This window comes from Bos taurus, chromosome X (assembly GCF_002263795.3).
Source record: "Bos taurus isolate L1 Dominette 01449 registration number 42190680 breed Hereford chromosome X, ARS-UCD2.0, whole genome shotgun sequence".
NCBI classification, from domain to species: Eukaryota; Metazoa; Chordata; class Mammalia; order Artiodactyla; family Bovidae; genus Bos; species Bos taurus.
This window is the reverse complement of record NC_037357.1, coordinates 125,106,865-125,129,452: the sequence shown is the minus strand read 5'-3', so window position 1 is coordinate 125,129,452 and position 22,588 is coordinate 125,106,865. Positions and strand designations below refer to the sequence as shown.

General features: G+C 38.3%; 1 protein-coding gene across 2 annotated transcripts in view; it reads right to left on the bottom strand.

The window, feature by feature from the left end:
- The window catches only part of SCML2 (Scm polycomb group protein like 2), a 121,390-nt gene that overhangs the window by 61,822 nt on the left and 36,980 nt on the right, over nucleotides 1-22,588 (bottom strand). For both annotated transcript variants that reach the window (XM_005228395.5, NM_001192580.1), the window contains exons 6-7: nucleotides 22,028-22,116; nucleotides 11,764-12,007 (exon numbers count right to left, since the gene is read on the bottom strand). In XM_005228395.5, coding sequence (XP_005228452.1) covers nucleotides 11,764-12,007; nucleotides 22,028-22,116 — 333 coding nt within the window. The remainder of the gene's footprint in view (nucleotides 1-11,763; nucleotides 12,008-22,027; nucleotides 22,117-22,588) is intronic.

Genomic DNA, 22,588 nt, shown 5'->3' with positions numbered 1-22,588 from the left:
CATTCATGGGATTTTCCAGACAACAATACTGGAGTGGGTTGCCATTTCAATTTGCAGGGGATCTTCCCGACACAGGGATCAAATTCAGGTCTCTCCCACTGCAGGCAGACACTACCATCTGAGCCACCAGAGAAGCCAGGTTGGATTATTTGTATTCAAAAGTAGTTATAAATGAAACCACAAAGCTACAGTAATCAAAACAGCAATGGTATTGGCACAAAACCAGACATACACATCAATGAAACAGAACAGAGAGCCTACGGTCAATTAATCTCTGACAAAGAAGCCAAGAACAAACAATGCAGAAACAAATAATCTTTTCAACAAGCTGTGCTGGGGAAGCCAGACAGCTACATGTAAACCAATGAAATTAGAACAGTTCCTCACACAATATACAAAAATGAACTAAAAATGGTTAAAAGACTAAAAAACACATGACACCATAAAACTCACAGAAGAGAATATAGGCAAAGCATTCTCTGATATTAATTGCAGCCATATTTTCTTAGATAAGTCTCCCAAAGCAAAAGAAATAAAGAGAAAAATATAAACAAATGGGACCTAATCAAATTTAAAAGCTTCTGCACAGCAAATGTAACCATCAACAAAATTAAAAGAAAACCTATAGAATGAGAGAAAATATTTGCAAATGATACTTGCAAACCACCAACAAGGGGTTAAGATCCAAAACACACAAAGAAGTCATACAACTGAACATCAAACAAATCAAAACACCAAACAAATCAAAAACAGCAAAAAAAACAATCAAAAAATTGGAATATGAGAAAACTCATACAGATATTTCTCCAAAGAAGACACACAGTTGGCCAACAGGCACGTGAAAAGATGCTGAAAATCACTAATTATCAGAAAAATGAAAATAAAAGCCACAATGAGTTATTATTTCACACTAGTCAGAATGGCTATCATCAAAAACTCTACAAATAATAATCAAGCATCTTCTCCGACCACAATGCTATGAGACTAGGTATCAATTACAAGAAAAAAAAACTGTAAGAAACACAAACATACGGAGATTAAACAATATGTTCATAAATAACCAACAGATTACTGAAGAAATCAAAAGGGAAATCAAAAAATCTCTAGAAACAAATGACAATGAAAACACAACAACTCAAAACCCGTGGCATGCAGCAAAAGCAGTTCTAAGAGGGAAGTTTATAGCAATACAGTCCTACCTCAAGAAACAAGAAAAACATTGGACAGACAACCTAACATTACACCTAAAACAACTGGAAAAAGAACAAAAAACCTCCAAAATTAGTAGAAGGCAAGAAATCATAAAGATCAGAGCAGAAATAAATGAAAAAGAAATGGAAGAAACAATACTAAAGATAATAAAACTAAAAGTTGGTTCTTTGAGAAGATAAACAAAATTGGCAAACCTCTAACCAGACTCATCAAGAAAAAAAAAAAGAGAAGAATCAAATAACAAAATTAGAAATGAAAAAGGAGAGACAATGCAGAAATACAAAGGATTATAAGAGACTATTATGAACAACTATATGGCAATAAAATGGATAACCTGGAAGAAATGGACAGATTCTTAGAAAAGTTCAATATTCCAAGACTGAACCAGGAAGAAATAGAAATTATGAGCAACCCAATCACAAGCACTGAAATTGAAGCTGTGATCAAAAACCTCCCAAAAAACAAAAGCCCAGGACCAGATGGCTTCACAGGAGAATTCTATCAAACATTTAGAGAATAGCTAATGCCTATCCTTCTAAAACTCTTTCAAAAATTTGCAGAGGAAGGAACACGTCTAAACTCATTCTACAAGGCCACCATCACCCTGATACCAAAACCAGACAAATACAACACAAAAAAAGAACCCTACAGGCCAATATCACTGATGAACAGATGCAAAAAGCCTCAACAAAATTTTAGCAAACAGAATTCAGCAACGCATCAAAAAGCTCATACACCATGATCAAGCTGAGTTTATTCCAGGGATGCAAGGATTCTTCAATATATGCAAATCAATCAATGTGATACACCATATTAACAAATATAAAAATATAAAAGTCACATGATAATCTCAATAGATGCAGAAAAAGCCTTTGACAAAATTCAGCACCCATTTATGATTAAAACTCTTCAAAAAATGGGCATAGAAGGAACCTACCTCAATATAGTAAAGGCTACATATGATAAGCCTACAACAAACATTATTCTCAATGGTGAAAAACTGAAAGCATTCCCAAGGATGTCCACTTTCACCACTACTACTCAACATAGTTTTGAAAGTCCTAGCCACAGCAATCAGAGAAGAAAAAGAAATAAAAGGAATCCAGATCAGAAAAGAAGAAGTAAAGCTCTCATGGTTTGCAGATGACATGATACTGTACATAGGAAACCCTAAAGACAGTATCAGAAAATTCCTAGAGCTAATCAGTGAATTTAAGCAAAGTTGCAGGATAGAAAATCAATACACAGAAATCACCTGTATTTCTATATATAGTAACAATGAAAAATCAGAAAGAGAAATTAAGGAATCAATCCCATTCACCATTGCAGCAAAAAGAATTAAATATCTAGGAATAAACTTACCTAAGGAATCAGTCCCATTCACCATTGCAGCAAAAAGAATTAAGTATCTAGGAATAAACTTACCTTACAGTTCAGACAAAAGAATTGTACACTGAAAATATAAGACACTAATGAAAGAAATCAAAGATAACATAAACAGATGGAGGGATATTCCATGTTCCTGGGTAGGAAGAATCAATATTGTGAAAATAACCATACTACCAAATTCAATCTACAGATTCAATGCAATCCTTATCAAATTACCAATGGCAGTTTCACAGAACTAGAACAAAAAGTTTCTCAATTCATATGGAAACACAAAAGACCCCGAAGAGCCAAAGCAGTCTTGAGAAAGAAGAATGGAGCTGGAGGAATCAACCTTCCTGACTTCAGGTTATACTACAAAGCTACAGTCATCAAGACAGTACAGTACTGGCACAAAAACAGAAATATAGACCAATGGAACAAGATAGAAAGCCCAAAATAAACACATGCACCTATGGGTACCTTATTTTTGACAAAGGAGGCAAGACTATACAATGGGGAAAAGACACCTTCTTCAATAATTGGACAGCTACATGTAAAAGAATGAAATTAGAACACTTCCTAACACCATGAACAAAGATAAACTGAAAATGATTAAAGATCTAAATGGAAGACCAGAAATTATAAAAGTCTTAGAGGAAAACATAAGCAGAACACTTGATGGCATAAATCAAAGCAAGATCCTCTATGACCCACTTCCTACAATAATGGAAATTAAAAAAAAGTAAACAAGCGGACCTGATTAAACCTAAAAGCTTTTGCACAGCAAAAGCAACTATAAGCAAGGTGAAAAGACAACCCTCAGAATGGGAGAAAATAATAGCAAATGAAACAACTGATGAAGGATTAATTTCCAAAATATAGAAGCAGCTCATACAACTCAATACCAGAAAAGCAAACAACCCAATCAAAAACTGGAGAAAAGACCTAAATAGACATTTCTCCAAAGAAGACATACAGATGGCTAACAAACACATGAAAAGATGCTCAACATGGCTCATTACTCAGTTCAATTCAGTTCAGTCGCTCAGTCATGTCAGAATCTTTGCGACCCCATGAATCGCAGCACGCCAGGCCTCCCTCTCCATCACCATCTCCCGGAGTTCACTCAAACTCATGGCCATCGAGTCAGTGATGCCATCCAGCCATCTCATCCTCTGTCACCCCCTTCTCCTCCTGCCCCCAATCCCTCCCAGCATCACAGTCTTTTCCAATGAGTCAATTCTTCGCATGAGGTGGCCAAAGTACTGGAGTTTCAGCCTCAGCATCAGTCCTTCCAAAGAACACGCAGGACTGATCTCCTTGCAGTCCAAGGGACTCTCAAGAGTCTTCTCCAACACCACAGTTCAAAAGCATCAATTCTTCGGTGCTCAGCTTTCTTCACAGTCCAACTCTTGCATCCATACATGACCACTGGAAAAACCATAGCCTCGACTAGCCGGACCTTTGTTGGCAAAGTAATGTCTCTGCTTTTCAATATGCTATCTAGGGTGGTCATAACTTTTCTTCCAAGGAGTAAGCATCTTTTAATTTCATGGCTTCAGTCACCATCTGCAGTGATTTTGGAGCCCCCCAAAATAAAGTCTGACACTGTTTCCCCTGTTTCCCCATCTATTTCCCATGAAGTGATGGGACCAGATGCCATGATCTTCGTTTTCTGAATGTGGAGCTTTAAGACAACTTTTTCACTCTCCACTTTCACTTTCATCAAGAGGCTTTTTAGTTCCTCTTCACTTTCTGCCATAAGGGTGGTGTCATCTGCATATCTGAGGTTATTGATATTTCTCCCGGCAATCTTGATTCCAGCTTGTGCTTCTTCCAGCCCAGCCATTCTCATGATGCACTCTGCATAGAAGTTAAATAAGCAGGGTGACAATATACAGCCTTGACGCACTCCTTTTCCTATTTGGAACCAGTCTGTTGTTCCATGTCCAGTTCTAACTGTTGCTTCCTGACCTGCATATAGGTTTCTCAAGAGGCAGGTCAGGTGGTCTGGTATTCCCATCTCTTCCAGGATTTTCCACAGTTTATTGTGATCCATGCAGTCAAAGGCTTTGGCATAGTCAATAAAGCAGAAATACATGTTTTTCGAGAACTCTCTTGCTTTTTCCATGATCCAGTGGATGTTGGCAATTTGATCTCTGGTTCCTCTGCCTTTTTTAAAACCAGCTTGAACATCTGGAAGTTCACGGTTCACGTATTGCTGAAGCCTGGCTTGGAGAATTTTGAGCATTACTTTACTAGCATGTGAGATGAGTGCAATTGTGCGGTAGTTTGAGTATTCTTTGGCATTGCCTTTCTTTGGGACTGGAATGAAAACTGACCTTTTCCAGTCCTGTGGCCACTGCTGAGTTTTCCAAATTTGCTGGCATATTGAGTGCAGCACTTCACGGCATCATCTTTCAGGATTTGAAATAGCTCAACTGGAATTCCATTACCTCCACTAGCTTTGTTCGTAGTGATGCTTTCTAAGGCCCACTTGACTTCACATTCCAGGATGTCTGGCTCTAGGTCAATGATCACACCATCGTGATTATCTGGGTCGTGAAGATCTTTTTTGTACAATTCTTCGTGTATTCTTGCCACCTCTTCTTAATATGTTCTGCTTCTGTTAGGTTCATACCATTTCTGTCCTTTATCGAGCCCATCTTTGCATGAAATGTTCACTTGGTATTTCTAATTTTCTTGAAGAGATCTCTAGTCTTTCCCATTCTGTTGTTTTCTTCTCTTTCTTTGCATTGATGGCTGAAGAAGGCTTTCTTATCTCTTCTTGCTGTTCTTTGGAACTCTGCATTCAGATGCTTATATCTTTCCTCTTCTCCTTTACTTTTCACTTCTCTTCTTATCACAGCTATTTGTAAGGCCTCCCCAGACAGCCATTTTGCTTTTTTGCATTTCTTCTCCATGGGGATGGTCTTGATCCCTGTCTCCTGTAGAATGTCATGAACCTCATTCCATAGTTCATCAGGCACTCTATCTATCAGATCTAGTCCCTTAAATCTATTTCTCACTTCCACTGTATAATCATAAGGGATTTGATTTAGGTCATACCTGAATGGGTCTAGCGGTTTTCCCCACTTTCTTCAATTTAAGTCTGAATTTGGCAATAAGGAGTTTATAATCTGAGCCACAGTCAGCTCCAGGTCTTATTTTTGCTGACTATATAGAGCTTCTCCATCTTTGGCTGTAAAGAATATAATCAATCTGATTTCGGTCTTGACCATCTGGTGATGTTCATGTGTAGAGTCTTCTCTTGTGTTGTTTGAAGAGGGTGTTTGCTATGACCAGTGCATTCTCTTGGCAAAATTCTATTAGACTTTGCCCTGCTTCATTCTGTATTCCAAGGCCAAATTTGCCTGTTACTCCAGGTGTTTCTTGACTTGGTACTTTTGCATTCCAGTCCTCTATAATGAAAAGGACATCTTTTTGGGGTGTTAGTTCTAAAAGGTCTTGTAGGTCTTCATAGAACCATTCAACTTCAGCTTCTTCAGTGTTACTGGTTGGGGCACAGACTTGGATTACTGTGATACTGAATGGTATGCCTTGGAAACAGAGATCATTCTGTCGTTTTTTAGATTGCATCCAAGTACTGCATTTCAGACTCTTTTGGCTCACTACTAGAGAAATGCAAATCAAAACTACTATGAGATATCACCTCACACCAGTTGGAATGGCCATCATCAAAAAGTCTACAAACAATAAATGCTGGAGAGGGTGTGAAGAAAAGAGAACCCTCTTGCACTGTTGTTGGGAATGTAAATTGATACAGTCACTATGGAGGATGGTATGGAGATATCTTTAATAACTAAGAATAAAACCACCATGATGCTGCTGCTAAGTTGCTTCAGTCGTGTCTGACTATGTGCGACCCCATAGACGGCAGCCCACCAGGCTCCCCCATCCCTGGGATTCTCCAGGCAAGAACACTGGAGTGGCTTGCCATTTCCTTCTCCAATGCTTGAAAGTGAAAAGTGAAAGTGAAGTTGCTCAGTCATGTCGGACTCCTAGCGACCCCATGGACTGCAGCCCACCAGGCCCCTGTGTCCATGGGATTTTCCAGGCAAGCGTACTGGAGTGGGGCGAAAACCACCATATGACCCAGCAATCCCACTCCTAGGCATATACCCTGAGGAAACCAAAATTTGAAGACACATGTATCCCATTGTTCATTGCAGCACTATTTACAATAGCTAGAACATGGAAGCAATCTGGATGTCGACTGACAAGATGAATGGATAAAGAAATTGTGGTACAAATACACAATGGAATATTACTCAGCCATAAAAAGGAATGCATTTGAGTCCATTCTAATGAGATGGATGAATCTAGAACCTATTATACAGAATGCAGTAAGTCAGAAAGAGAAAGATAAATACCATATTCTAATGCATATATATGGAATCTAGAAAAATGATACTGAAGAATTTATTTGCAGAGCAGCAATGGAGAAACAGACATAGAGAACAGACTTATGGACATGGGGAGAGGGGAGGAGAGGGTGAGATGTATGGAAAGAGTAACATGGAAACTTACATTACCATATGTAAATAGATAGCTATTTTTAAAAATAGGGAATTTGCTGTATGGCTCAGGAAACTCAAACAGGGGCTCTGTATCAACCTAGAGGGGTGGGATAGGGAGGCAGATGGGAGGGAGGTTTAAAAGGGAGGGATATATGTATACCTATAGCTGATTCATGTTGAGGTTTGACAGAAAACAACAAAATTCTGTAAAGCAATTATCCTTCAATAAAAAAGTAAATTTTTTAAAAAGTAAATTTAAAGCTGTAAAAAAAGTAAAATTCTACCAGGAAAACACACACACACACAAAGTCTACAAATAATAAATGCTGGAGAGGGTGTGGAGAAAGGGGAATCGTTCTACACTATCGATGGGAATACAGATTGGTGCAGTCACTATGGAAAACAGTAAGGAGGTTCCTTTAAAAACTAAAAACAGAGCTACCATATGATCCAGAAATCTCACTCTTGGCTATACATCCAGAAAAGATGAAAACGCTAATTTGAAAAAATACATGCAACCCAGTGTTCACAGAAGCATTATTTATAATAGCGAAGACATGGAAATAATCCAAATGCCCATCAACAGACAACTGGTTTAAGAAGATGTAGTGTGTGTATGTCAGAGAAGGCAATGGCACCCCACTCCAGTGTTCTTGCCTGGAGAATCCCAGGGACGGGGGAGCCTGGTGGGCTGCCATCTATGGGGTTGCACAGAATCAGATACGACTGAAGTGACTTAGCAGCAGCAGCACTGTGTGTGTGTGTGTGTGTGTGTGTGTGTGTGTGTGTGTGTGTGTGTGTGTGTGTGTGTGTGTATGAAGTGATGTGAAAGTCGCTCAGTTATGTCCAATTCTTTGCGACCCCATGAACTATACAGTCCATGAAATTCTCCAGGCCAGAATACTGGAGTGGGTAGCCTTTCCCTTCTCTAGGGGATCTTCCCAATCAGGGATTGAATCCAGGTCTCCCACATTGCAGGGTGACTCACCAGCTGAGCCACAAGGGAAGCCCAAGAATACTGGAGTGGGTAGCCTATCCTTTCTCCAGCAGATCTTCACAACCCAGGAATTGAACCAGGGTCTCCTGCATTGCAAGTGGATTTATCACCAACTGAGCTATCAGGGAAGCATACACACACACACACACACACACACACACACACACAGTTTATAGGATTACAAAAATGCATAATTAAAATATACAACAGTAATAACATGAATTTGAGGGGCATAAATGGGTAGAATATTCTGTTTCCTTTATTGTTTTGATGCAGAATAAAGATATTAATTTCAGACTTCCTTTAAGAAAACATGTTAAAATTCCTAGAGTATTATAAAAACAGAAAATATAGTGTATAACTTCCAAACAAGAGGGGAACAAATGGAGTAAGAAAAAATAATCCAAGGATAAGAAAAGAAACTAGAACATGGAAAAGGCAAGACAAATAAAAAGCACAAAATAAGATGGCATATTGAAAACTCAATATATTTGTGATTACAATAAATATAAATAGATTAAAAGCTCCAGTTAATGGAGAAGGAAATGGCAACCCACTCCAGTATTATTGCCTGGAAAAGTCCATGGACAGAGGAGCCTGGAGGGCTGCAGTCCATGGGGTTACATGACTGAGCATATGTGCATGAGGGTGGAGGGTGACGGGTTGGTAGCAATAAACTGGTAGAACTAAAAAAAAAAAAATAAGCTCCAGTTAAAAAAACAGACTAGCCGACTGGCAATTAAAATCCAACTATCTGCAAGAAACGCATCTCTTTAGGACAGATAAAAGTTGAACATTATAAAGAGAGAGAATTATGTCACATTTGATAGTGGTGAATACTTATTTACTTATTTATGTAAAATCTTTTTCTCTTCTGTTTTTGGGGGAATCAATCTAACGAATCTTCTGCTGCTGCTGCTAAGTCACTTCAGTCATGTCCAACTCTGTGCGACCCCATAGACGGCAGCCCACCAGGCTCCCCCGTCCCTGGGATTCTCCAGGCAAGAACACTGGAGTGGGTTGCCATTTCCTTCTCCAATGCATGAAAGTGAAAAGTGAAAGTGAAGTCGCTCAGCCGTGTTCAACTCTTAGTGACCCCATGGACTGCACTGCAGTCTACCACCTCCTCCGTCCATGGGATTTTCCAGGCAAGAGTACTGGAGTGGGTTGCCATTTCCTTCTCCAATGAATCTCCTACATTTATATATATTGTTTCTCAGTGTCCTAAATTGAATTCTATCATCTACCCATCTCTTACTCTTGTGCTTCTCAAAGTTTGGGCTTCAAACCATGTGCAATGGAAGCACCTGTGCCCCACTCCAGACTTACTAATTCAGAACACCAACTCAAGAGTATCAGGGTATCAGCCTTTTAACAAGGTCCCCCAGTTGATTTAAGTATAAGAATTATTTATTTAAATGTTGACCCACAAGGTTCTGTAGGTCCTTGTCTACCTTCTGTTACACATGCACCAAAAATCACACCCAAAACTTCCACCAGTTATTGTTATTAACAGGATGTGTAAGCTGCCTTACCTCCATAATCCCCACCCCTGCCAATAACTATAATCCCACCTGACACAAAGAATACTTATTTGAATGAACCTGATGATTCTTAAAGCCACTTTGTCAACCAAGACCTAACTTGTAGGCATCATACCTGCATGTGCATCAATCCAATGGACATGTTCACCTGGACGTCCTAAATTACCCTGCATCAATCAGTTAGGATTAAATTCAGCTAACAGTAACAGAAAAGCCTAAAATAGTGGTTTTTATAACACAGAAGTTTATTTCTCTCAAATAACAGTCTGGAATAGGTTAGTATAAAAATTCTGCTCCACAAAGTTCTCAGAGACTCTGGCTCCTTTCTGCTTTCCACTTCAAAATGCCTAGAATATGGTTCCCATTTCATAGTTCAAGATAGAGCTCCATCCAAAACAACCACATTTCTAACAACAGAACAGAAGCAAGAAGGGAAAAGGGTACATTCACCTCTCTGTAACACACTATCTGTGCTTTTATCCCACTGACAAGGATTTAAGTGTCAAGACCATAACTAACTGCTAAAGCTAGAAATCTAGTCTTTATGTTAGGCAGCCAAACTGTTACTAAGGGGAGCAAAAGGGTAGAGACCAGATACTGAACGACAATAGCATTCTTGACTACACCTTCCGAAGTTACCATGTCCCAACTTGAACTCATCAGTTTGCAGAACACACTGTGCAATTTCACACCTTTGTGATGTCTTTATCTCCTACCTTTATCTCCATTCTGCCTGTCAAACTCCTTCTCCTCTCTTAATACTTCCATCATACATCTTTTTGTGAAGCGTTCCTTTATGCAACCACCTTTACCGCCAGCCTAAACAAACCAGATGTCTTTCGGCCACCTTGGTATCTAGCATATATCTCTATTTTTACACTGTTAACTTTGTATTTTATCTTTTTAAAAGTCTATCCCTCCATTCATCCCTCTCCCAGTAGAAGGTGAACTTCTTGAGGGCAGAGACTATGCCTTATTTTAGTATCATATACAGATACATAAATCTGTATCAAACTAACTTGTACAAAAATCAACCATTAACATCTGTTACCTAAAATTATGACAGCAGGGAATGGGTAAAAAGAGGTACCTAATAAAAAGAACATCATGGTATGTAGTACTGTAGAATAATGGGATGTCTTAGAATTCCAAATTACATAAGATTCTACTAGCAGTTACAAGAAGATTATGGCTATATGCTCATACTTAAGTACTGCCTTCCTCCACACATATTACCTATTCATTTCCTACACCCATCTTTCTTTTCTTTCTGGTATAAATTAATATAGTGGGGTAAATTTTAAGTAGATTTATATTTTATTCCACTAATAAGTTCACATTTAACTTGGATCAAATGATTGGTTTCTGTGCTTAGACTCCAGTTAAATCTCAGCAGTTATTTCATCACAGAAGACTGGGTTAGGTATGTCTATGTCCTTGGAAGAGTCAACCAAGGAGCTTCAATATTTTGATGTCTTTTTTCTGAAAGAAAATATCTAGGCTAGATAGCACAGTATTCAACTTAGGAAGCACAGCATTACAACTGATAAACACTTGACTGAAATAACATACTAAATAATATACTAGTTTATGATGGCTTTCATAGTCAAAAATTTTTAACATGCATAAGTAAAATCTTTATAGAAGTGAAATCTTAACACTATCAAAGCACCAATTTAACTTGAAAAATCAACCAAAATCATGTAAAACATGTATAACAATTGCTATGCCCAACCTTTAAAAAAAATCTTCAAGATATTAACAATGGAATGCCATGTGTAATTTTAAATAGGATATCAACTATAAACATAGCTAAGCACCCCAAAATGCTTACAGCAGCAAAGCTTCAATGGTGTAAACGTGGCCTGCAGCTTTGCCCATACTGGCCAGCGTGGTCTATCAATTCAGACCATTATGTTGTGCTGACCCTCAAGAATTCTAATTATAATCTTTTACCTCAAGTTCTCTAACCTGAACAGTGTCCTCACTGTTCTGCCTGCTGTTCCTCAGTTGGGCATGAAGTCCTACCCTCAATGTCAACAGCAGTTAAATCTAACTTCAATAAAATAAAAGAACATGTATTAGTTAGTTATTATCTTACCATTACTTCCTAGTGGTTGTAATATATCTCCTGTCAGGTTACACCACCCAACTGGGAAAATATCTCGACAATCATACTTGCACCAATAATTGAAAGCTCCGCTCCAGCCATCAAATGTGATATAAACTTCATCTCCTTTAACATTTCCAATAGTTGCAGGGCAGATCAGATAAGGGTTCTTTCTGTCTACAGCTTCAAGTTTCATCCCCACTTTAAAATTATTTAGAGGTGGCTTTGGTGGTTCCTACCAAAATATTAAAAAAAAAAAGTTTTCATTGTTAAGATGTATTAAGAAGCATTTGCTCAACTGTATTCTTACAATCTTCAGCAACCAAAAATTAAGCTTCATGTTTATCAGTGAAATACAGGAAGAGACAGTTCTCACAGATCCCTTGGAAACTCTGCTATACAATATCTCACTTACTCTGGAGCATAGTCAAGAACCTAGAAGAAAACAAAACCAGCCTGATGGTCGTTTATTCATTCAAGAAATATGTATTACATACTATGTACCAGGAATTTACCATTCATAGGTGAACAAAAATGTCAAGATCCCTGTTCTTGTAGACATTACATTCTAATAGTGGTGGTAGCAGTGGTTGCGAGGCCAGACAGGATGAAGGGGAGGAAGCAATAACAAGAAATTTTAAAAGAGGGAGTCAAACAAACCTAAAAATATGTAAATTATAGAGTAATTTGAAAGATAAATCCAAAGAGAAGGAATAGCAACAGATAATATCTAAAAAGAAACTCAAAATATAAAATGTAGATACACGAATATCAAAGTCACAGTCCAGGGTCATTTATGATATGCAATCCAGAAACAAATATTTAAAAGCATTCCGTAATTACAAAAAGCTAAAGCATACAAATGCTAAGAGGATTCTTAGACCAAGGGCTACATTAAAAGCAACATCTTCTTTTTTTCCACTCTTGCTTTTTATCCCAGTAAATGGCACCATCAGCAACCCAGTTACCCAAGTCAGAAACCTGCAAATGGCCCTAGACCTGTGGTCTGCAGCCTGACTAAACATTAGAATTTCCTGGAGCCACACTGCCAGAGATATTGATTAAACTGGTCTGACATGGGGCACATTTTAATTGCCCAGATGATTCTACTGTGCATCCAAGGCTGAGAACCACTACCCTAGATGCATCCTTTCCCCCTAACACTCACATTCAGAGACTACAACCTGCCAATTCTACCCCCTAAATCTCTAGAATAACAACATTAAAAGTTAATTTTCTCTTCATTAAGACTTCCAGAAATCAGAAAATAAATATTAGGGAACACATTATAAAAAGGTTAACCTTCAATTTCCTCTATTTCTTTGCATTGTTCATTTAAGAAGTCTTTATCTCTCTCTGCTCTTCTCTGGAACTCTGCATTCAATTGGGTGTTATCTTCCCCTTTCTCCTTTGCCTTTCCCTTTTTTTTTTTTCCTCAGCTATTTGTAAGGCTTCCTCAAACAACCATTTTGCCTTCTTGCATTTCTTTTCCTTTGGGATGGCAAAGCAGAGACATCACTTTGCTGACAAAGATCCATATAGTCAAAGCTAGTTTTTCCAATAGTCATGTACAGATGTAAGAGTTGGACTATAAAGAAGGCTGAGTGCCGAAGAATTGATGCTTTCGAACTGTGGTAATGGAGAAGACTCTTGGGAGTCTCTTGGGCAGCAAGAAGATCAAATCAGTCAATCCTAAAGGAAATCAACCCTGAACATTCTTTGGAAGGACTGATGCTGAAGCTCCAATACTCTGGCCACCTGATGCGAAGAGCCGACTCACTGGAAAAGACCCTCATGCTGGGAAAGATGGAGGGCAGAAGGAGACGGGAGCAACAGAGGATGAGATGGTTGGATGGCATCACCGACTCAATGGACATGAGTTTGAGCAAACTCTGGGAATAGTGAAGGACAGGGAAGCCTGGTGTGCTGCAGTCCGTAGGGGCGCAAAGAGTCAGACACAACTTAGTGACTGAACAAAAATAACCACCTTCAATTGTTGAGCATATGCACAGTTTAAATATTCTCTATATATTCATTTAATTCTCACAACAGTCCTATGAAGCCAGTGCAGCTATAATACCCATCTTGCAAGATGATGAAACTAATGTACAATGGCCTAAGACTACACCATAAGTATCAGAGCTCGATTTTAAGTCTAAGTAGCCAACTTTCTGGAACACTCTACACCCCAACATCTGCCAAGCCAATTTCAACTCTTCCACACCTCAAAGCCCAGTTCTCCTGGTCTCTATAAAGCTTCCCTGAACAAAGCCTGCTATTGCGAAGCCCACCAAAGTGGCACTCTTGCCTTTCAATTGTGAAACTATTAAAATATGTTCACTCTTCTGAGATCTTTTTCATATTGTTATTTCCAGCACAGTACTCAATGGCAAGCATTTTTTAAATGAATGAACAAAAGAATCACCTGGAAAACAGTAAACAAGCTCTGAACTACCTCTTTCAACAAGATATAATTTTTAAAACCTATCTGGTAGATGGATTCCTTTTAAAAATGTCCCCTTTAAACCCATCTCATCATCCCATGCTTTCTCTGATCCCTTAGTCGTGTCTGACTCTTTGTGACCCTATGGACTGTAGCCCACCAGGCTCTTCCATCCATGGAATTCTCCAGGCAAGAATACTGGAGTGGGTAGCCATTCCCTTCTCCAAGGGATCGTCCTGACCCAAGGATCAAACCAGGGTCTCGTGCATTGCAGGCAGATTCTTTACCATCTGAGCCACCAGGGAAACCCCTATTTCTTCTAAATTTCATGAATACCCTATCAAATTTTCTTACACAAATAAGTATTAATAGAGCTCTAGAAGAAAACAAATTTTAGTTTGTTTCATAACAAATTAACTCTTTTTTCATAACATAGTAAATGAAAGGGCTTTATCACAAAACAACCAACCTCCTTCCAGATTTAGATAACTTGCAAAATGGTTCCCTCTGCTGTCAACAAAAGGTAATGATACAAAAGTTGCTTTGCTGCTAAGTCACTTCAGTCGTGTCCGACTCTATGCAACTCCACAGACGGCAGCCCACCAGGCTCCTCTGTCCCTGGGATTCTCCAGGCAAGAATACTGGAGTGGGTTGCGATTTCCTTCTCCAATGCATGAAAAGCAAAAAGTGAAAGTGAAGTCACTCAGTCGTGTCCGACCCTTAGCGACCCCATGGACTGCAGCCTACCAGGCTGCTCCATCCATGGGATTCTCCAGGCAAGAGTACTGGAGTGGGTTTTCATTGCCCTTTCCATGTCCTATTTGTATGGAAATACAAAAAACCTCTAGTAGCCAAAGCAATCTTGAGAAAGAAGAATGGAACTGGAGGAATCAACCTGTCTGACTTCAGGCTATACTACAAAGCTACAGTCATCAAGACAGCATGGTACTGGCACAAAGACAGAAATATAGATGAATGGAACAAAATGGAAAGCCCAGAGATAGATTCACACACCTAAGGACACCTTATCTTTGACAAAGGAGGCAAGAATATACAATGGAGAAAAGTCAATCTCTTTAACAAGTGGTGCTGGGAAAACTGGTCAACCACCTGTAAAAGAATGAAACTAGAATACTTTCTAACACCATATACAAAAATAAACTCAAAATGGATTAAAGATCTAAATGTAAGAACAGAAACTATAAAACTCCTATAAGAAAACATAGGCAAAACACTCCCTGACATGAATCACAGCAGGATCCTCTATGACCCACCTCCCAGAGTAACGAAAATAGAAGCAAAAATAAACAAATGGGACCTAATTAAACTTAAAAGCTTTTCACAACGAAGGAAACTATAAGCAAGGTAAAAAGACAGCCTTAAGATATGTTTTAAAAGAATATAGTTTGTCATTATCCATTCTTGAATGACTTCCTAAACACAAAGATACAATCTGCAAAAGCAAAAGCTTAAATAAAAAGGGATCATTCTCTTTTCTTTTACTGTAAGAAAATGATTCTGTTCTAAAAGGTGGCTAGCAAAGAATGGCCTTTTAACCTCCCTTCTTGCTTACCTACAATATGGTTCTTCTTACAGGCTATTTTCCCCTACATCCCACTGATTGAAGCCAGTCTTAGCATTATCTACATTACCCTTCTGCCTGAAATATTTTTACCCTTGTAGTCTCCAGGTTCATTCTCTCCCTTTCTTCACATCTTCACTCAAATGGCACCTTCTCAGCAAGACCTTCCTTGCCAAACTATCTAAAATGTCACCCCTTTGTTCTCCTTAGCATATACAACTATCAAGCATAATACAATGCATTTATTATGACTTACTATAAATTTACTCAGCTAGAAGGTAAGCTCCATAAAGGAAGGAGTCTTTTATATTTAAGTCTGTAGCTATATTCCTGGAGTCTACCTCTGATCACAAACTCCTATCCTTAAATTTCTACTTCCTTACTTTTAATCAACTACTTCTTTGATTTAATCAAGAATTCTAGTCCTTTAACCTTCATTTATTCATTTACAAATATTTACTGAGTGCCTACTAAGTCCCAGGCACTACTGAAGGTTCTTGATATATATTGGGTTGGCCAAAAAGTTCATTGGTGTTAATGAACTTTTTGGCCAACCCAATATTAGCTGGCAAAATAAACAAAAAAAAACCCACCTGTGTACTGCTCACATGCTAGTAAAGAGAAAGATGAGGAACATAATAAGTAAAATATATTCTGTGTTATAAATGATAAATGCTTTGCAGAAAGAGAGAGCAGAGTAAGGGAGATCCAGAAAGCAATATAGGGGAGGGGTTGTGAGATTATAAATAGGACAATCAGGGCTTCCCTGGTGGCTCAGTGGCAAAGAATCCACCTGCCAATGCAAGAGACATGGGTTTGATCCCTGATCCGGGATAATCCTGCATGTTGTGGAACAACTGAGCCCATGCACCACAACTACTGAGGCTGCATTCTAGAGCCCGGGTGCCACAACTACAGAAGCCAGTGTGCCCTAGAGCCTGTGCTCTGCAACAAGAGAAACCACCACAATGAGAAGCCTGCACACTGCAACTAGAGAGTAGCCCCTGCTCACCAAAACTAGAGTAAAGTCTGTACAGCAACAAACATGCAGCATGCACAGCCATAAGTAAATAAATAAAATTCTTTAAAAATAAATGAATAGGGAAATCAGGATGAGCCTCATCTGGAAGGTGACATGTGAACAGAAGCCTGAAGGAGATTATTAGCCAGTTATCTAGAGGAAGAGTGCTTTAGGCTGAGACAACAGCTAGGAACCAAGGCCCTAAAACAGAGACGTGTCTGAAATGTTCAAATAACAAGGAAGCAGCGTGTGGCTAAAATGTAGTATGCAAGTAGGAGGGCAGTAGGAAACAGGTCAGAGAGATAATGAGGGGTCATATCATGTAGAATTATGGAGGCCACTGTAAGAACTCTGGCTTTTACCCTGAGTAAATCAGGGAGCCCCTGGATGACTTTGAGGAGAGGAGTGATATAATCTCACTTATGTTTTAAAAGGAATATTCCGGCTGCTATGTTGACAACAGACTGTAAAGAGATCAATAAAGAGGTTACTCAGTAATCCAAGTGAGAGATAAGGGTTAGGGTTGTACCAGTCTGACAGCAATTGAGATGGCAAGAAGTAGTTGGATTTCAAATATATTTTAAAGATAAAGGAAATGGGGTTTCCATATGGACTGGATGCAGTGTGTGACAGAAATAATCACCAAGGTTTTTGGCTTAAGCAAATGGAAAGACAGTTGCTATTCCTTGATATGGGAAAGGCTGCAAGTTGAGCAGTTTGATGTCTATTAGACACATCCCCAAGGAGGGATACTGAGTAGGTGGGCTGGATATAGAAGTCTGAGTTGGGAGCAAAAGGTCTGGACCAGAAATATAAATCTGAAAGGCATCTGCATATAAACTGAACTTAAAGTCAGGAATTAGATTAATCACCAAGGAATTAATGCAGATCAGTTTCTCAAACACGACACTATTGTCATTTGGGATCAGAACATTCTGTTGTGGGGGCTGTTCTGTGCATTGTAGGATGTTTAGTAGTATCCCTGGTCTCTACTCACTAGATATAAGTAGCACCCCCACACACACACAGTTGTGATAACCAAAAACATCCCCTTCATACAGAACTACTGTATGAAGAAAAGGACGAAACACTCAACTTCTATCACACCCTTTCACATCCAGGTTACAGAGCATCACCATTTTCTTCTCTGCACCCCAAACCAACTTATCCCCTTGTCCTGGTTCTATTATCTCCAAACCTTAGTTCAGTATCACCCTCCACTTTACCTATTTACACTTAGCTGCTGAGCACTTCTGGAGAAAATTCCCACATATGTATTACATGCAGTGCTACACATGTTTAGTCTTCATCCTCAGGTGAACCCTCCAAAATACTGTCATATGTCCCTAGGTCGATCCCCCTCCCCATCCCATATGGCAGCTATTCCAAACCTTTATCATTTGCCTTAAGACCAATGTTTCCTCATTAAATGTTTATTATTTTATTTGTTAAATGACTTTCTCCCCAACCACAGAGTAAGCTCTCTGTCTTGGTGGTGGAATATAGTAGACTTTCAGTCTATGTATGAATCCTCCCCTCTAGCCTTTGTCAGTTTCCCATTTCAGAGTAAACTGAGGCCATTAGGAATGAACTCTAACAATATTCTGCCTTCACGATTATAAACTTCACTCTATCTGAGGACACTTTTCAGTTGGTCTTCAGTTCTTGCTAATGTAACTGATGAACTTCCTCTATAAAATAGTCAAGAATCTGCTTTCCTTTTAACTGACCTCTACTAAGTTCCTGATATGGGTACTTATATATTATAAAGGTGAGTGGATATTTCTCAAGGTTCTAAACTTGACACTCTTCTCTCCTTCTCTGTATTGCCTGTGAACTGGCTCATTCACACTTAAGGCTTCTATCACTACCATTTGAGCTAAAAAATCCCAAATCCATGTACCCAAGCCAAATCTTATTTCTAAATTCTAAATATTTTATGTCAATGTCTGGTGGTAGTCATTCCTCCTCAAACTTGCCAGAGGCACTTTTCAACATATCAAAAACTAAACCCATCTTCTCCCTAAGTATTCACCTTCCTGTACTTCTTATTCTTTCTTCATTCATTGAACAAATTAAGTATGTACCAGGACCTAGGATAGGCAATGAGAATACAAAGTCATATTAACTTCTCAAAAGGAACTATAGTCTAGGAAGCAAGAGAGAGTGAAAATAATAATATAATCCAATATCTACAAAGACTGACATATGCACAAAGTGCTACAGAAGTATAAGAATAGAGAGGTGAAATTACGGAAGGTATCTTGGAGGATTTAATGCCTGAGATGAATGTTACAAGAAAAATAGGAGCAAACCATAGATAACCAGTCTTTTTAAAAGGGGAACATGGTATGGATAGGCTATTACAAACAATTTAGAACTTAAGATCCAAAGCAAGAAGTGGCAACTGTAAACCAGATCACAGGGTACCTTAAAGGCCATATTAACAAACATACTTCATCCTGAATGCAAATGGGAACTTCAAAGGAGTTTTAAGTATGGAATAATGAAGCATGGCTTCTGTATCAGATATTTCTAGCATTGTATGTAAGGGTGTTAGAGGCAGTTACAAAGCTAGTTGAATAGTCCAGACAAGAGAAAAGCCTGCAGGAGTGGTAGTAAGTAGGAAGAAGAGACACAACAAAGATAATTAGCAAGCTAAGTAGGTGGGCCTTCCTAATTAATTGGCTATCCAGAGCGCAGGGTCAAGAAGGAGTGAGGACTAGGAGTGGCTCCTAGTTAAGTTTCAAGCTTGGCTGAAAAGGGCACCGCACAAGTAAGTAAGAGTAAGAAAAGAAATCCAATAGAAAAACAGCAAAGGCTATAATCAGCCAATTCACAGAAAAATAAAAGGCCATTAAAGATATTTTGAAAATTCCATTTCACTGGTAATTACTTCCATACAAATTACAATGGGATACCATTACCATCCCCACCTCCAAAAAAGATTCACCAAATTTTAAAAGATGGATAATATTCAATGCTAGTAAAGGTATGGGAATGTGAATATATCTAAACACTAATACTGGAGAATAGTTTGGAACACCCTTTTTAGGTGCAACTTAACAATATATTTAAACACTACTTGAAGGACATTGGAATTCTACTTCTATTAATAAGAGTGTAGCCATTCATACTTATATAAAAAGTTCTATACAAGAATGTCCACTGTAGATGATTTAAACAGAATATGGAGACAACCTAAACATTAATCCTTAGGGAGAGATTAAATCAGTTGTGGTAATCCATATCACAGAAGAGAGCAATACAACCTAAAATATGTATGAAACAAAATGGAAATTTCCAAAGCATACACACTTTAGGGGAAAAACTAAATCACAGAATACGTTCCAATTTACATTTAAGAAATAAAAGTCCATATATGTTTGTAAATGCACAGATAAAGGTCATGAAAAACTATTTGGAGAGAAGAGTAGAATGGAGGAATGGATAGGATAAATGGACACTCATTTTCCACTTTAGTTAAGGATATAGCTTGATTCCTCCAAACACAAAGATAAATTACTTTTATAATTTTAAAAATGAAAAACACAATGTATGTGACATGTGACATGTGACTAGCTGATAAAACAACTTGATAATTAAAATAGATCCAATGGCTTTTCTAAAGCCACAGTCTAAGCTAATAAGTATTTAATAAAGACTATTACAAAACATCTCTTTTGTTATTAACTATTGTCAAATATGCTTTACACAGTGCCCAAAAGGACTGCATTCACTTGTGCCCCTTGCTGGTAAGCAAGCCCACTTATAGCATTTCATGCTGCTCAAAGCTGTACTCAAAGAATTTTTCTCTGCAATGTAGAAATCATGTCAATTGACATTTCACATCTTTGTACATTTAATCTTCTTGAAAAAGTTTTAAAACTATAATCAATGTTTACCATTCCTGATACAAATGGCTGTAATAAAATTTAAGTGACTGAAAAAACAATGAGGACAGAATGAGAAATATTTTGACCCATAATTTAACTAAAACTTAGCTTTCATTCACTGTTTCTTAACACAGTGTACTCTCTTTTAACATTTTCTCAAGAGCATAAACTATTTTTGGATTTTTCCCTCTTTGTTATATAACAAGTATTTCCTTATAAAAAAAATTCTTTCTGATGACTGTTTTTAACATTCTTTTACTTCTGCAACCAAATCTGTCCAAATAACTTTCAAGTTTTCTTGTCCCATCATTTTCTCCAATATCAAAGAGATGACTAACATTGCAAACTGAGAAGTTTCACTTCTGAAGGTAAATAAAAAATAATAACAAACATCTGCTTCCAGTAAAGTACCCATCTGTATCTGAGGTCAAGAAAGAGGTACTAATTCACTTTGACTACTGAGTGATGAAAACTGAGCCTTTTTTATGACTCGCTGTTATGGGCTGAACTGTGTCTCACCCCCTATCCCACCAAAATACATATGTTTAATTCCTCATCCAATACCTCAGAATGTGACTGTATTTGGAGACACGGTCTTTAAAGGAATAATTAAGTTAAAATAATGTCATTATGGTGGGTTCTAATATGACCAGTGTCCTAAGAGGAGGAAATCAGGACACAGATATGTAACTAATGTAAAGACTCAAAGAGGAGAAGATGGCTGTCTTATAAACCAAAAAGCATGAGAGAGTCAAAGTGAGAAAATAAACTTCTGTTTAAGCCACTGTTATGAAATGAGTTACATCTTTTCAAAATTCATAAACTGAAGCCCTAATTCCCAACGTGAGTATATTTAGAAGCAGGGCCTTTAAGGAGGTAATAAAGGTTAAGTGAGGTCATAAGGGTGGGGCTCCAAGTCCAGGACTTCTTTACAAGAAAAGAAAGGAAAACCAGAGATTGCTCTCCTTCTACCACATGCACAGAGCATAGGCCATGTGAGGACACAGTTTAGACTATAAGCTGAGAAGAGACACCTCACCAGAAACCAGCCCTGATGACACTTTGATCTTGGACTTCTAGCTTCCAGAAATGTGAAAAAATAAATTTCAGTTATTTTAAGCCACTGAGTCTGTGGTACTTTGCTACAGCAGCCTGAGCAGACTAACACATTTGCCAATCAAGCAGTTTGCAAAGTACTTTCGATACACATTAGAGAAGACAAAGCATTTAAGAATCCCCACTAGATCAATTAAAAAAAAAAAAAAAAAAAACACAGCCCAGTTGATGGAAGCTTTTTATAACATCTTTCTTACCTTCTTAAAGAATGCTTCAGGTGCCATTTCAGATCCAGTCAGTGTTCGCAAGAGGAACATTGGCCAAGATGATGTGTTCATCTGGTACCCTATTTTATAAAATAAAGCAGGTATTTCTTTTAAAAGCTTCTCTGTGATATTATAGCAAGTTGGCATAAAAAAACGTTCCGTTTACCATTCTTCTCCAAAGAATGACTTTCTTATCGAGGAACGCAGGAAATGGGCTAGAGGAGCAGGTGCACCCTCCAATCAGTGCTACTGCATCCACTGTACTGTTAGACAAGAATGCTACAGTGTGGGTAGAAATTCTCATTTTTAAAAAGCCACTAGCTAGGGTTCACAAACATACACATATATGCTGGGAATGGGCCATAATACTAGGAGAGATCCAATTCAAAACCCAGGAGAGCTTCCATTCCCCACCAACCACCACACATGCAGAGTAATAAGGCTGCAAAAGACTACCAGCCCCTTTTTCCTCAGAGCCTCTACCTTACTTCCTTTCAGAAAGACAGTTTTCTGTCAAACTCAGTAAATGTACACTTATGATGGTACATTTCA